Here is a 16,104-nt window from a genome sequence, read left to right as displayed (position 1 = left end):
AAACATTTTCCATGCTTTTTTTTGTTTGGGGGGAAGGGTGTGGGGGCGGTGATGGTGGTGTTAGTTGCAGGGGGGAATGTTGCGTTTTTTAAGGGTAAAAGTTTCCATTTTCACCTACATTGAAGTTCAGGCTCTTACGCTGAACAGAAGCAGATCTGACCTCTCACTGCCTCATTGTCATTTGTGTACCTAGTCAATTTATGCAAATAGTAGACACATTTGTTTTGTATGCTGAGTTGTTCTGTAGCATATGAATATGCTATATTCAAAAGCATAAAAGGGCATTGGCACAAGGCAGATAATCTTATAACTTTGCATCATTTAATTATTGATGATGCCGCTGAATGATCTTGTGTCTTACCCTGATCTAACCTCAGTAGTTAAATGAATGAAACCAAGAGCAATTAGAAATTGAGAGCTGCTGTATAGCATCATGAAGTCAGGAAAATGAACAATGGATCTAACTGAAACCTAATAAAGCTGAAGAGAGTTTCTTCACTGACTTTAGTGAGTTTTTGACTTTACGTGATCAGTAACATATGGGAGATGTCTATAGTCATAGAAGATGTTTAGGAGCATGTATCTCCTTTCACTTAATCCTCTTAGGTTGCTTGGATAAATAGTTCTGTTATCAGTGGCAGTAAGGAAGTTTTTCTTGCAGCTTTCTCCACTGTGGAATATGTTTTGCCTAGCAATGTTTGAGGTCGCTTGAAAAAAAAAATTTTTTCGGTTGAGGCACTAATTTGGGTCTTTCTTCTATCTAGTCTCCAGTTTTTCCAGAATCTATAGGAACTTCTGTCGTATTTACTAGATACTGGTCGAGAGATTCAAAAGTTGCAGGATGAGGGAGGTGGAGGACACTAAGCAAGAGACATGCAGGTGGAAAGCCAAGTGGGTTTTTTTCTATAAAATCTGTATTATCTTGCACAGTGCATCCAGTCAATTCAAGATAGGTTGCAGTCTTGGGAAAAAGGTCACGTAGGCATCCCAAAGAGCTGGTGACTCTTTTTGCTTTGGAATTTCTTTCCCTAAGAAATGGGCCTGGCCACCCATTATTTGTTATAATAAGATAAACATGGTGGGAGGGGAAGCCTGTTTACATAAAAAGTGAAAGTTTGATAGCAGCCGTTCATTATTTTATTTGTCTTTCACATTCCTTTTCTTTTTCCTTTCCCTTTCACTCATTCCAGATTTACCATGATGTAAGCACAGATGTATATATTCTCTGCCACAGCCTATGTCCAACCAGAATCCAAGAGCTACTATTGCAGAGCCTCCAGGCAAACAATGCTGAGGTCCCTGTCTCCAAAGGAATGTAATGTTCAGAGACAACTCTAAGACCTAGTTAGCTATGGAGTTAGGGAGAAGCATTTTCACAGAACAGACAAAACTGCATCTCTCCTTTTCATGCTTTTAAAAAATATGATCTGCAAGTAAGCCTGTCAATGGTCCATATCTCTTAACAAGCCCTGATAATAACAGTACTATAAAAGACATTTTTATCAGGTTCCTTGGTCCAGTAGTCCTGAGAGAGACAGAGCTAACTATGAAAGCCCTTGTGTTTTCAGATTCACATAAGTACTGCCTGTGAATAGAAGCCTGTGTGTACCAGGGCCTCGTTCCTCTTGCAAGCTCCAAGAGAGTCAATGTTCTGACTACCTGACTTCTACCCATGATAATAGGGTGAATTTCAAGGTTTTAAGCTAAAGACAGTATTTCCAAATGTCTTCTGTGTCTTAGAAGCCTCATCCAAAGTAGCTTTCGGTTATATTTGTATTGCTAATCTTGCCCTTGATCTTTAGTTAAAGCTTTCTTTCAGGAGGAAGTGATCTGAAAGGCAACCTCTCTTGCCTGTTTTAAAATCTCATATTAAGCTTACTGGGGATTTGGAAATAAGTTTCCTCATGAGCAGAAGACACTGAATGCCTTTCCAGGCAATCTCACAGTAACTCTTAAACTTCACTCCTTCCATGATGCACCCACCTAGAGTTCCATGAGTCTATGTTTATAACTAGAGACAATGGCTTGAAAGCTTAGATGTAACAAATCGATTTTACATTTTGAAACATCACTTCTTTCCCCAGTAATGGTATGCCTTTAATCTTGTCAGATACAAGCACCCAAAAGATTAAGGATTTAATTCTCTTTACATCAAATTAACAGGGAAGTACCAGAGCACTGTGAAGTAGCCTCATTAAGATGAGACAGATGAATGATCATGAAGAATGCAAGTTATAAAGTAGTTAATAATTTAGGAAGGGAAACAGAGCATGGAGTTAGTGGTGTCCTCCAGTCCAACAACTGGTTTTAAAATTTTTTTTTCATTCCCCTGTCATACAGTCTGCATACTTTTCCATCTCTTTCAGCAGTAGCTGTCTTCCTCATGCCATCTTTGTAATTAATTTCCAGTGCAGAGCACTTCTTTCCTCTCCTCATTGACAGAAAAACCCCTTGCACACATGAAATCATTGGTATAATTCATTGTACTCACGCTATTCTTCGAATCTTCAGGCTGAATGTGTTGGACGGAGCTTGTGCACTCTGAGTGATAACTGTCAGTCTGACCAAATTTTGGTTGCAGCTCTTTGACTGAAAACTCCGTCCTTGGAAATGTATACACATAGTAGGTTTTTCTCTTTTTCAGTTGTTACTGTTGTTGATATTTAGGAATACATTTTTTCTGCAGAAGAGAGAATACATCAATATGAAATGCCAAGGTTTGTCTTCACTGAACTGTGTGGGCTGTAATTTTGACCATTTCACCTCTGCTGCCTGGACTGTTTCTGAATAACAATGTATTCCCTTTTTCTTTTCAACAGTCTTGTGGATTCCTTCAGCTGTCCAAGCTCTGGCACACACTTTACAATAATTTTTGTTTCTTTGACTTGGTATTAATAAGCAGTGATGTAGCTGTTCCTAACACTCACAAGGTCATAACTCAATGCTTTCTATGGTTTAATATTCTTATATTTCCAGGTGATTTTACTGTCTCCCCGGTGTTTCTGATATATACTGGCTAATTTAATTTTGTTTCTATTTTATTTAGTCTGTAATTCTGTTGTTGATTTTTTTCCCTTGCCCATTGTTTACATCAGTTTTTTAATTTTTTTGTATTTTCCATGTGACCTCCTCCACTTTCCTTTCAACCAATCATGTGCGTGCGTATCATGTGACTTTGTCATGTGGCTTGCATGGTGCTGATGATGTCGTCCACGCTGGTGAACAGAAGGTAAAATACTTTGTTCTGATTGGTTGCCTAGATTTGGGGTGAGGATTCCCCTCTGGTCAGTGACCAGGGATCTCCAAATTCCATCACTCCAAAATCCTTCTACAAGCCTTTTGGAGAAGTCACTCACCACTGTCTGCATGTGAAGAACTCGCCTTCAGTCTTCCACATTGAGCTTGAAAAAACTTGGAGGAAAAAAAAACCAAGACAAAATTAATATGGCTCAGTCATTTGCTTCTTTCACTATCAGAATCCAACAGTCAGTGTCCTAGTAGGGTTCTAAAACTCTGGCAGGAGCACCAGTGGCAAAAATCCTTTTGCCTTTCAGGGTACCAGTGTGCCAAGTACAGACTGCTCAGATAATGTGAACACCCTATCTCCTGTCGCTGTAGCAACATTTTGACCCTATACAGTATACATTTATATAGATATATATATATACATACACACATTTCACACTATGCATATTTAGTAGCCTATCAAAAGGATCCGAAATTCCCTATTTCTGAAATTTAGTTATTGGTAAGCATGTCACATTATGTTTTAAGATGGAATTTTTTTTTATCATGAGTAAAACTTGCACGTAACTAGAGTGGGAACTATGTTTTTATAAGTAGTGTATGTATAGGCACACACAGAGTACATGATGGGAGCTAGACTTTGCACAATTTGCATCAGAAGTACTATTGCACCTTTCTTGCCAGACTACTTCATTCCTCCCATGCAGTATCTCAGAGCCTGGCAAGGGATTTAATTTGAACTCATTTACCAGCAGCAGTTACAGTAGCTGGTGATCTCCATGAAATCAAGAAGCAAATGATTGACCCTTGATGAAATCAGTCTCCAAGTGAAGAGTGTGGTAGTAAAAACAATTTCTGCAACATTGTGATTTTTACAACTTCACTTAATACTCCGTGCATAATCTAAAGGGGGGAGGGAGGGAAACTCCTGCTTTTCTGCTTCCCCAACTAAACAAATAATTTTGAAAACCAGGAAGCAATTGGCTTTTTTCAATCTATGAATTCTGAAATCGCCTTACTGTCTTGGACCACCACCAGGAAAGGATTTAGGCTGGGGTTTGCCAGGAAAATAAAACTAACACCAGTAACCTTCCCACATGACTGCATGTATGGAAGAAGCCCCTCTTCCCCTAGTCTCTTCCCTCTCTGGTCAAAATCCAGGAGGATTGAAGACTTGGTTGTCTCGTTTTTGCATGTTCTTCTGTTTTTGTTCCTTATTTTTGATTGTTGATGTTTGCTTCTCTTGTGTGCATTCTGAAGATTCCCTACCTATTCTTTCTCACCCGTGTATATTTACCACTTGTGGAGACTTCCCATAGGTATGGCTGATGTTTGTGTCAAATTGTGACACTGTAGGTCACAATCTAGTCGTGTTTACATGACGGTCAAAGATTGCAGAAATCAGCTGCTTCCTTGTTGATGTGTTGCAGAAATTACCATAGATTGCAATTCTATTTTCTAAGCACAGCAAGGATGCAGGATCTTTCTTCAGTGCCAGCTGGGCAAGGATTTAAGCTCATAGTCTAAAGTGCTACAGTTGCGTAGTAACCAATTTGAGCTGCTTTTCAAAGGTGGCCAGAAGGAGCAAGTTTGATGGAAGTGGAGAAGAGATGTGATGAAAGGTCTGTCTCATCTGCACTGCTATCACTTCTGGGGTCCAGCATGCATTCAGTGCCTTGTGACTAGGGAAAAGTTTGTGCTGCTTTTTCGTGTTCTCTCCCCACCTCAAGTTTTTGCTACAGCTGCATCCAGTCCTGGTGCTTTTGGTGCTCTCTGAAAACCAGATAATTAAAAACAGTTAGCTGCTACTGAAATTGAACTACATCAGACTAATATTAGATCAAGGAAGCACTATGAATATAAAGTAAACAACAGTGAAAGGATACCAGGAAATATTTACTGCTTCGCTGCAGCAGGAGATTATTGGTGCTAATGGTTTAGCAGGAGTGGATAAAAAATAATTTGAAAATATAATGGCTCAGAGCACTGTCCTCAGCTACCCTCTCATCGTGTAGGAGCTAACGGGTAGTGATTCAGGCTTCAGGAGCCTGCACAACAGTTTTTTATTTCAAGTACAGTTGGTCAGATTCATTATTTCTGAAGCACAAAGAATGGATGTCTGAGTTTTAACTCCAGATTACCAGGCCTGTGTGTACCGTAACAGGGCAGTGCCATCACAAATAATGCTTCACTTCATGCATGTACTGTCCTGTATTCTCATCAGAGCAAAGCATTGGCTTCTTCCTTTTTGAGAGTTACAAACTTGGTTGCTGGAAAAGAAAGACCATGCAGTAACACTCAGATGACTCCTGGGACCTGCACTGTAATGCAGTACAGTGCAGCAACTGGGTAGCCCTCATGGAAGGCAGAAAATGTTTGTGCTGCTTCCTAGAAAGATAGGAGCTGCAAGGCTGGAGCCACCTAGTCCCAGTGTCTTGTGTCTCATACTGCCCAGCAAGGTGTTTCTGGCCTAAAATCTGATATTAGGCAAACCAATGCAGCGGGAGTGTTCCCTGATGTCATCACTGTTTCTTGAGAAGCCAGCCATAAGGAATGTGGAGAGGGATCTGGACACGAGTGATGAAGAGCTTGAGTCTGGATGGTTTCTTTCATTCAGCTCTTTGTGGTTGTAAAGATAAAGAAAGAAGAGTTAATGGAAAGAAAAAGTAAGTCCCCAGAGCCACAGAAGATGTGAGAGCAGAAACAGACTTAGTTTCCTAAAAGGCATAAAGAGACTGAAGGCTAACTAATTCACAGCTCGTCATTTCTGGGCAATGGTGCCTTTGGAAGAGCCTTCATAGAGCAGATGAGTTGCCTTTCAAAATATAGGACTTCATGAGCTCTCTTGAATTCAGCTCCAGAGAAGGTTTGCTCAAAAAGAGTTTAAATTGCAAGAAGCAGGCAGTGTGCCATGCATGTCTATTAGCTTTTCTCATAGGTAAAGCACCTATTTGATTTACTGTTTTCCTTTGCTGAAGAGTGTCCTATGGATGAAGTTTAAATCAGTGGAAGTGGTCAAGTTCTAACAAAGTATGTAGGGTGGCTGAAACCTGTAAACTTTACATCTTTGAGCAAAATCCATCCCATTTCTTAAGGAGAGTAAAACATAGAGTGAAAATCTCAGTTACTTGTCATCTTGCCCTCCAGAGGGGCTCCACTTGCATTATTTGATGCTCTTGCTGCTGGTCTGAGTAAGGTGCCATCTGGCTCAGACATAATCACTCAGCATTGTCACACCATAGAGTAAAAGCGTAAGATCCTGCATCCCTCATTCTGCAGCAGAGTGAATTCTAAGCAGATAGGTGTTTGTAAACTGATTATACAGAGGAAGTCTGGCATGCTTGGAGCTGTCTGCTCTCAATAAGCTAAGTAGCAGCGTCACAAGGGAGGTTCTTTAAGGATCCCACATTTTATGGGTGGAATAGGCAGATTTCTGCAATATGTCCAGTCAGCTCAGTGTAAATGGGACATCCCCAGGCATGTAGCACAGCTTTGTAATGCACTTTTTGCTTTTCAGCCCCCATCCTGTAGGGAGGATGCATGTTCTGTGAGCATGAGTTTCTTCTCTAACCTTCTGATGACAACCTTTTTCTCTTCAGCTACTGACATCTTGACTCATTATAGGGATGCTGATTCTGCTGGACTAAACTTTTCCCACTAAACTTCTTCCTCCTTTGTTTGAAACTACATACTAACCCATTTTTAATTTTACAGCCCTGTATCTGGATTACATCTTCCTGCTTAAGATAAATTAAATGTCATATAATTATGGAGAGAAAACTAAAGTATTCTTCACCAGGGCTTGCCCTGCTGTACCTGTTGGGTTTCAGCCATTAGGAGTGGTCCATATTCTCCTATTTGAAGAGAATGTTTCTCAGAGCAGAAGTGTGTTTGAACTGTTGGGGAAAGAAGGAATTGGGAGCTAGAAACTAGACAATTCAAAGTGAAGAAGAGTTTCAGCAGAGAGGGTAATTAATCACTGGAATGGCTGTGTATAAGGTACAGCAGCATTTCTGACATTTAAATCTGTCAAGGATGAGCATCCTTCCAAAGGATGTTCCTTCACATTTTAAGTCTTGGTGCTCAATCACTGGACAAAATTTCTAGCCTGTGTTAGATAAGAGGTTAACTTCTATAAGAACACCGTTCCCTTATCACTTCAAGATCTATTTACTTATTACTAATTATCTCTCTGAGGTAAGGATGGGAAAGAGTACCAAGGAGATATTGATCTTGTACTGTCTAGTTATCAGTGAAGCCATTCATCAAGTCTACCACAAATACGGCAACAGTTAAGCATTGCTGCTCATAAATGTTTCAGCAGTGTCAGGTAGCTCAGTGTCCAGCAAAATAAGTAGCCATGAATGCCCTGCCCCCAGTTGTTACTGAGAGCTAGTTTCTTGTGTGAAAAAAATGATAGAACCAGACATTTGCTTCTGGTTTCATTTAACTGTTGGTTAATAGTCATGACACAATTATTGCAGTAATAGCTTCTTCAACTCAAATCAACTCAATAGTCAAAACCAATAACCTTTGCAGTGATACTTTTCTTTGAGGATAGAAAAAAATACAATTGCTTGGTTAATCTGATATTTTCAGTATGTCTAGGTGAGGTACTTTTGCTCATCTAGAATGTGCTTGTTCCCATTTAATTTTCAATCTGCAATGCATTGTATGCATTATGAATGCTTTCAGCATTTGTAATTCCAGGAGGAACATGGGCTGGGAAGGGCTTTTCAAATGTGCAGCCTCAGTTAGTTGGCAGTAAAGATAAAAATCCACCCTTTTGTCTACAAAGTAGATGGCAAATGTGGTCATCAGTTAAACACAAAATTCTCATGTCTTTTCTCGAGGCATGAATGGCCCTGTACTCTGTGAACCAGGAGAACTCCTCAGAGGAGTGCATAGCACCTCTTGTAACGTAAATGGGAAAACCTATTTCTGTGTGCCATCTGCTTCAAACTACACTAGAGGTCCATGCAGAGCACCTCCATGGTCACCTTGAGACCATTACCTTTGTGTTTTCACAATTTCCAGTCACTGAGAAACCCGTCACAGAGTGGAATACAGTTCTTGAGTGTCCAGCTCATATCGTGGGAGACTTGTACTGGAGATACAGGCAGAGGCAAGGATTTGGAAAAGAAAAATACAACATGGAAAAAAGAAGCATTCCCTCTTTACATCTTTAAGAGAAGTTACTATGTTGTGAAACACAAATGTATCTATCTCAGATCAAAAAGAGCTCTGTGTATCTATCCATGGATTGTAATTACCTTCTTGGAAGGGTCGGTATGTTAGAGCATGTGTTAGCCTGCAAGAAAATCCCATGACTCTTAAATTACTATTTCAGTCAAGGTCTTGCAGTTTTCTCACTGATGTTTCATTAAAAAAATGTGCTTGAATTCTTTCTTTGGAGGGGCAAGGGGAAGGGGAAGGGCTTCACATTACTTCTGAAGATCAACTTTGAAAGGTATTGGAAGATTAACCTTTCTCTGGCCAGTCAGAAATGCATGTGCTCTCCATTAGTAGCTGAGCACAATTCCAGACAGAATAGATTTAGAATTGAGAATGTTTTGGGGGTTGAAAGAAGATCCTGTAAATTCCCATGACTGATACTGTCTTTCAAAGTTTATCTTGATACAACTACTGGCTTATCATTTCCTTTCCCTTTTAGTATAATCTAACAGAACGAAGTCTTTTTAAAACTTTGATTCTAGGCAACAGGCTGAGCTTTAAAAAGTCACAAATGTTACTTCAGTGTCCTGGTTTTGTTCTCATTTGGTTACATTCAGGCTCTTAAGTCACAAATGTCACCACTTCAGAGTTTTGGTATTGTTATCTTTGGGATACATTCAGAATTGGATCATCTTTTAATTGTATTTAACCATGCTTCAGTGTATCTGTGAGCATGTGTTCAAGAAAGCCCATTGTCCAAACCACAAGTGGCGCTGCAAGTAAAGACAAGAGGTGCATTAGCAAAACTGTAGGTCACTTTGAGCTAGAACGGTAAAGCGTGTGTACTCAGCATTAGCAAACCTGTGCAAACGTTTGGGGCTGCAAACGTTTGGGAAGTGTATTTAGATTCAAGGTGCACAGCAAAACACAGGATGTGCATTGTCTGTTGTATTCTCTGTATATAAATTTCATGTAATCAGCTGTAAATGAGCTATTCATCACTTAGATGAATAAACAGAAATACTTCCAAAATGTGTAAAATATGCATAACTGTGGTTAAACAGAGGTGTAGGAATTTTTTGCTTTTTAACATTCAACCACTTTAATTGTTATATAAAATACCTGTAAGAATTAGGACCCTTTAATGAGACCAGGCAGCAGAGTGTGATTAATCTCGGGAGTTCGCTGGAATTGCCAACTACAGCTGATTTGTTTTAACTTACAAATAATTGCATTGTTGGTTTTGCTCAAATTACCCATAAAGAAATAGGGCAGAATAGCTTCCAGAGAATAGCAGCTAAAGTGGTCAAAAGTTCTTAAGAAGCTTTTAAGCCCAGAATTCATGGCTTAAGCACTTAGGCTACATCACAGAGCTGATACTAAAGAAGTCAGTAAGTACTGTAAAATGAACTGGTAAGCTTCAGGAAGATTTATGGTAAATTTTGTCAAGTCTTAATGACTTTGACTAGTGTTTAAACTCTTCAGGCGTTTCAGGGCTGTAAAAACAATAGCTCCAACTCAATCTCAGATGAGCATTGGCTGAGCATTGGCATAAAGGAGCCTAAGCCTTTCTTGCCTTTACATAAAATGGAGCAAAGCAAGCATCCAGGCACTGACAGAAAGTTAGCAGGATCTGAGCTCTCATGTGGTCTATATGTCACTTTTGAAAAGAGAGACCAGTGCTCTTTTATAATTTAAGTTCTTTTGCTAATTTGATACTTCTGTTGTAGGGGACAGGAGGTTGTTTGGTTGATGGGTTTCTTTTTCCGCAAAACCAAATAAATAGGTAATAATGCCTCCTGCATAGTAAATTCACAGGGTGTCAGAGCACTTCAGAAACAATTGATCCCTGGAGTAATAGGAAAGCAGAAGGAGAAAGCATGTCTCTTGAGCAATTTGCTGCAGTATTTCTGAGGGGGGGGGGGGGCGGTGTGTGTATAAATATGTAATTGGACAATCTGTGAATTTGACTTTTGTTAGGAGAGGTGTTACAGTAAAGGTGCAAGAAGGAAGTACTTGAGTTGGGATTGGGGAACCATCCTCTGCAGATTGTGTGCAGGTTATGGAGGAATTGGCTAGAAAAAGCAGTTGTAGAGACATAGGTGCGGAAGGACGTGGTTGTAAATCAGTATGCCCTGCAGAGGCAAATGATATTTTAGTTTTCTGCTGATGTCAGAGGTGCAAATTGGGAAATAATAGCTTTTTCTTTTAAAAACGGTTATTACAGAAGAGTGAAGGGGTCTAGTTCTCTCCAGCCTGTATTCATTGCAGTTAGTTACACCAGTGCGAGCTGAGTGAAAAGATGTGCTTTTGTGATTCAGTACCATTTTTTCCATGCTCGTTTAAGTGAGCACACCCGTGAGTCTCTGGTCCAGCAACTATAAAACCCAAACAACATTCAAAGTGCAAACACAGGTCTGTATGACAAGCATAATGTCCCTTTTCAATGATGCTCTTTATATCTGTTTCACAGGAGCAGCCTGCCTGTTTGCCACATACCTGATCTTGACATTTTCCAGGTGTTTCACATCAGTGTTTTACAACAAAAATAGTGAGGAATTGGTCATTCCTCTAGGATATTCTTGGGGAAGGGTGGGGTCTTTTTCACTTAGCCTCTGACTCTATTCTGGCACACACAAAATTGGTAGCTTGTACCGGTGAAAACAAACTACCAAATGCAAGAAATACTTGGATCTTGCAAATATTTGTACCCTAGACATACAGTGTCCTCTGTGTCTGGGTCAGAGTGAGGCCAATACCCCGGCAGCTGAGTATAATGAAGTGTGTTTCTGATTTTGATGAGTGCTTTTTCCCCTATTGATTTTTTTTTTTTTTTTTTTTTTTTTACAAATAAACATAAATCCACCATTGTTTCAGGGGAACCCAGCGCACCCAAACTGGAAGGTCAGATGGGCGAAGATGGAAACTCCATTAAAGTGAATGTTATCAAGCAGGATGATGGTGGCTCCCCAATTAGACATTATCTGATCAAATATAAAGCTGTAAGTATGATTGACGCTCAAGCCTGATTTGTATTTAGCCTGTTCAGTACTCAGACTTCACTATGTAGGCAGACAACCCTGAAGCTAAGATCTTGTAGGTAGGCCAGTACAGAAATACACGCTAAGCAGCAGTGGTGGAATTGTATAGCGTATGAGACATGACATGCACACAAGCAACATACAAAATCTTTGTCTCATTTTCTTTCCTTTCATTTTGACTATGAAAGATTATTTCTTCATGCTGTCTTCTGTAGAATGGTGAGCATATGGTAATTATGTGCACTTAGTACTATTTCATTTCATATACTTCTGAGATGGGATTGCCAGCAACAACTCAGATAGCTGGGGTCCAGAGGTTCATAATGTAGAGCATTGCGCACCTTCAGACATGTATCTAACCATAACTTTCTGTTGGTCATTAAAACTGCCATATTTGACTGAGTAATGGGTGCTTCAGTACCAAATTATTCTGCAGATTATTGAATAAGACATTCAATGTCATCAGTATACACACAGATAAAGTGAGAAATGCTATTGGAAGCAGTTCCCCTTCAGGCCTAACTTAATCAGCTCTAATTGTAGATTCCCCATAATTGCAGAATGCATGATTCTCTGAGCAAAACATCTAGCCCTAGTCTTGGGAAGGAACATCGACGTGATGAGCAGCTAATATTGTAAGCTGAACGTGGCCTTTATTTTATGTTAGGTGGTATTTGATGTTTTTTTCCTACAAAAGAACACCCAGTCAGAGAGATTGCTTAGCACATTCTTGAGGAATAGGACCTGGAGAGAGGGTCAGTGAGAACATGAAGCTCTTTGGGGCAGCAGAAAGAATTGCCAGAAGTTATTGAGACTTTTTTCTGCTGTCTGCACACTTTCTCAGGCGCAATACACTTGGGGGCTGTTCAGCTGTACCAGTGTGTTTGAGCTGAAATACGGAAGCTTTCCAGCTATTAAGAAAGCAGGGCACTTTCTCAGTGACTGCATCTGGCAGATGTGGTGCTGAACTAATTCTGTATCGGCTATTAGTAATCTTTTCTTTAGATGCTACAAAAGAACAATCCTTAGAGTCAAGTCACAGAGCAAACTTTGCACTGCAGTCTAGAAATCCCAAGAGTATTCATTACCACCATCATTTTGTGCATTTTAGCTTACTTAGAGCTTCTTAGAATGGGAAGAGTCTTTGTAATGTCAAAAGGACAATCTAGTATCACAGAACCATAAATTCCAGCAGAGACGGAAAAAGCTGTTAGCACACTCCAGTCCCAGAAAACTGACTAGGACTGTCTCAAGTTACCTTGGCAGTGGGTTTTTCAAATTCGTCTGGGTGAAATGTACATCTGAATTCCCTGAAACTGGAGTAGGAATTATCAAAGTTACTAGCTGTATGCACCTTTTAAAATCTCTCTTAAATGATGCAGAATAGAATGGTAGTGGTAAGCTAGGGCAGACCCATGTGAAGAGGTAAATCTCTGTCTCTCAGATGATTTAAATTTGACATACTAAGACATGGAAGAATACTCTTAAAGTGCCTTGCGGGGCAAACATACAGAAGTTGCTGCATTTACCCTCTGAAATGAAAGCAGTCTAGTGATGTGGCAAAGATGAAAGGAAGAACTGAGGGATTTTCTTCACGTGTGGTAGCAGTGCAGAAAACAGGATTCAGAGCAGGAAAGGAGCTGCTTCGGTTTCTCTTGCCTTTCCACTTAGAGCCAACAGCGCACGATGTTTTGCACCCTGAATTAGCTGAGGAGCATGTGCTTGTGTAGAAACCTCCCCGCTTTTCCAGTTGTTAGTTAGCCATTACAGTGTTCTCAAAGCTGGCTACTAATGTTGTGCTGTGTGTTTTGCATCCCTGCCTGTCATCTCACTGCTCTACAGAAGCATTCCTCAGAATGGAAACCAGAGATCAGACTTCCATCTGGCAGTGACCATGTCATGCTGAAGTCCCTGGACTGGAATGCGGAGTATGAAGTTTATGTGATAGCTGAAAACCAGCAAGGGAAGTCCAAACCAGCTCACTATGCTTTCCGAACTTCTGCTCAGCCTACTGTCATCCCAGGTACAGCAGTCATAAGCTCTACCATTGTTTTCTGCTTCCAATTAATGCAACAGTGCTGCATCCTTTAATGTGCCTGAGTAACCCTGACAACTTGCTTGCTTAAAGCCATTATCACAATTGGTTACCCATCCAAAGCTTAGTTTTTGCCACGTACATACCTGTACTGTAGTCTATGTTACAGTATGTACAGCATTAGCAGTACACTGTTAGGAATGCTACATGACAAACCGTCATCTGACTACAGGGAATGTTGGCTTTTTGTATCAGGGTAACAGGATTGTCAGATGAGAAAAAAAATGGATAGAAAATGCTTTCTGAAACCAGAAAGTAGGATACCTATTTTAAACTAAAGCGAAAGAGACAGTTCAGATCTCTGGGATGATGCTTTTCACAATGCAGATTTCCCTTCCAAATCTGCTTTGGGCTTGCTTACTGCTCGTTTGTCCATCCAGCTCAGCCTTTGGAGAAATAAAGGCATAAGGAGTTTGCTAGCGGTTGGAAAGGGAGGGGGTTAAAATCTTTCTCTGAAGGTTTTTTTTTATTAAATGAAATGGAGATCCAATTACAGTCATTTTAAAACAGCACTGTTCTAACATTGGGTAGGGGATTAGGAAAAATTAACTAAATAGCATTAGAATGCTGCTGGAAACTCTTGTTTCAGACAGACTATACTTATTAGCGTGCTTAAAAAGTGAGGTAGAAGCACAAATGCTACGAAAAACAAGCAGACCCTACTAGCTGAGATGCTAGGAATTTAGCAGTTCACTGGAAGGTGTTGAAAGAACAGTTAGTATTTCTTTTCTACACAGGTAGTAGTAGTGCATATTAAAAAATGGGGGTGGAGGGGAAACCAAACAAACAAAACCTCAAGGACGAAATTGCTGGACTACCTGTAAATTAAAGTTCTGGTGTGTTATAGGCAGATAGATGAACTTGAAAGCTGATGAGTCAGTCAAGATAAGTCCTCACTGCACAGCCAGAGTTAAGCATATTCATGCCAGGATTGGTGCTGATAGTCTATATTGGAGGGAGTGATTTGATTTCATTCTGTCTTCTAGATTATTAACTTAGTCTCATGTTTTTCTTCAGAACAACTAGAGAGTTTTCTTCAGTCTTTCCTTTGCACTGAGAATTCAATCCTTGCTCTGCCCCCACTGCGCCCACTCTCTTTCTGTCTGAAGGAAACAGCTGAGACCTTGTGCAGTTTGCATGCTGAAGCTCCACTTGATTAAGCCAGATAATGTTGTTAAGCATACAAATGAGTGACCTAGCTGGTTGGGGCTTGAAAAATGTGTATGGTAGGGAGGAGGAGGGAAATGGGGCAAAAGAGAGGTTAGGATGTGTGTTTGAACAAGGCTATAGTTTTGGGTGGAAGGACCCTCAGTAACTCATTAAGCAATTTACTCTGATTCTCATTTTCAACAGCTCTAATACTTACTACCCTCGCATATTTGAAGGACAACTGTGACTGATGTGGCAGGATAAAGTGAGGGCAATTTGGCAAAGAGTGCCTTAAGGTCAGTTCAGAGCTGAACGTTCAAATGCAATAGGCTGGAAACAGCAGAAAGTGGTTCCTTTGCACTGTGATGTATCTCCCCAGGGAAAGTTACAAGTACTGATCAGTCTTTTTGTTCCTCTGCAGTCCTTTCTGTGCAACCATTGTTGCCTTCCTGTGGTGATACTCTCTTTTAGCCTGTTACATGCCCAATTGGGCAACAAAGCTACCTGGGACAGCTGGGATGTCTTGCACAGGTGTATTAGCAAATTTTGAGAACGCTGTAGTCTTCGGAATACACAGCGTTCATGCTGTAGTCCCTGGCCATGGGAGGAGAAAGGAGCGCAGATGCCGCTGAGCCCTTTAAATCCAACAGTAACATGGGCAGGGACCCTCTAAAAAATGGGGGGTGGGGAGGAAGCCCAGTTTGTTATCACAGGTGTAACTTCTTTGGCCTCTCTGAAATTATTTCTCACTTAGTCTGGTGTGAAGCATAGGAGGAACCAGATTTTAGGCTGCCACTCAAATGTTGTACGTGGAAATGTTGGAAGCACTTTGAAAAGCAGTTGTTTTGAAGTGCAAATTTGCTGCAGGATTGACCCAACAGATGGATGCAGCTGGTTCTTAGAAAGAATGTGCTCTGTTCAGGGGCAAGTAGAGCACTGTGCGGTGAAATGATTAATGCTGGCTATGCTGGATTTGTGACTCTGTTTCTCTAGGTATTTTTCATTTTATAGAGGACTTTGGTTTCTGTTAGGCCTTCCAAGGTGTTTCCAGACCCTTTGGTTCCCAGAGCTGATCCCCAAACTAATAACATTGGGGAAAATATTTCCAGAGGGCAGGCTAGATTTTTCTGACATGCAGTCCACAGGCCTCTACTGCAATGAGGGCAAGTATGACAAATTGCAGTAGAGAAGAGGCTCTGTGTGTTACTTTCCTTTAGCATCTCTTGTTGGTTTTATGGCGTTTAGCTTTTACATTTTGATTTCAAAATGAGCTACGTAGGAGAAGTCAGAGCCAATGCCTCTAACATGGCATTAGTCTGCTTGACAGTAATAGCAATTTCCTGCAGACAAAATGTATATTTATTATGTAGAGTCCTTTGTTACTGTCATCTGTACAGT

The 16,104-nt window shown here is 40.4% G+C and overlaps 1 protein-coding gene across 7 annotated transcripts in view; it reads left to right on the top strand.

Annotated features, from left to right (window-relative positions):
- Window positions 1–16,104, top strand: part of NCAM1 (neural cell adhesion molecule 1) — a 160,581-nt gene that overhangs the window by 121,487 nt on the left and 22,990 nt on the right. For all 7 annotated transcript variants that reach the window (XM_069787962.1, XM_069787957.1, XM_069787958.1 and 4 more), the window contains 2 exons: window positions 11,299–11,423; window positions 13,305–13,485. In XM_069787962.1, the coding sequence (XP_069644063.1) occupies window positions 11,299–11,423; window positions 13,305–13,485 (306 nt within the window). The remainder of the gene's footprint in view (window positions 1–11,298; window positions 11,424–13,304; window positions 13,486–16,104) is intronic.

The sequence above is a fragment of the Haliaeetus albicilla genome, chromosome 7, assembly GCF_947461875.1.
Source record: "Haliaeetus albicilla chromosome 7, bHalAlb1.1, whole genome shotgun sequence".
Classification (NCBI taxonomy): Eukaryota; Metazoa; Chordata; class Aves; order Accipitriformes; family Accipitridae; genus Haliaeetus; species Haliaeetus albicilla.
This window is presented reverse-complemented; position numbering and strand designations above follow the sequence as displayed.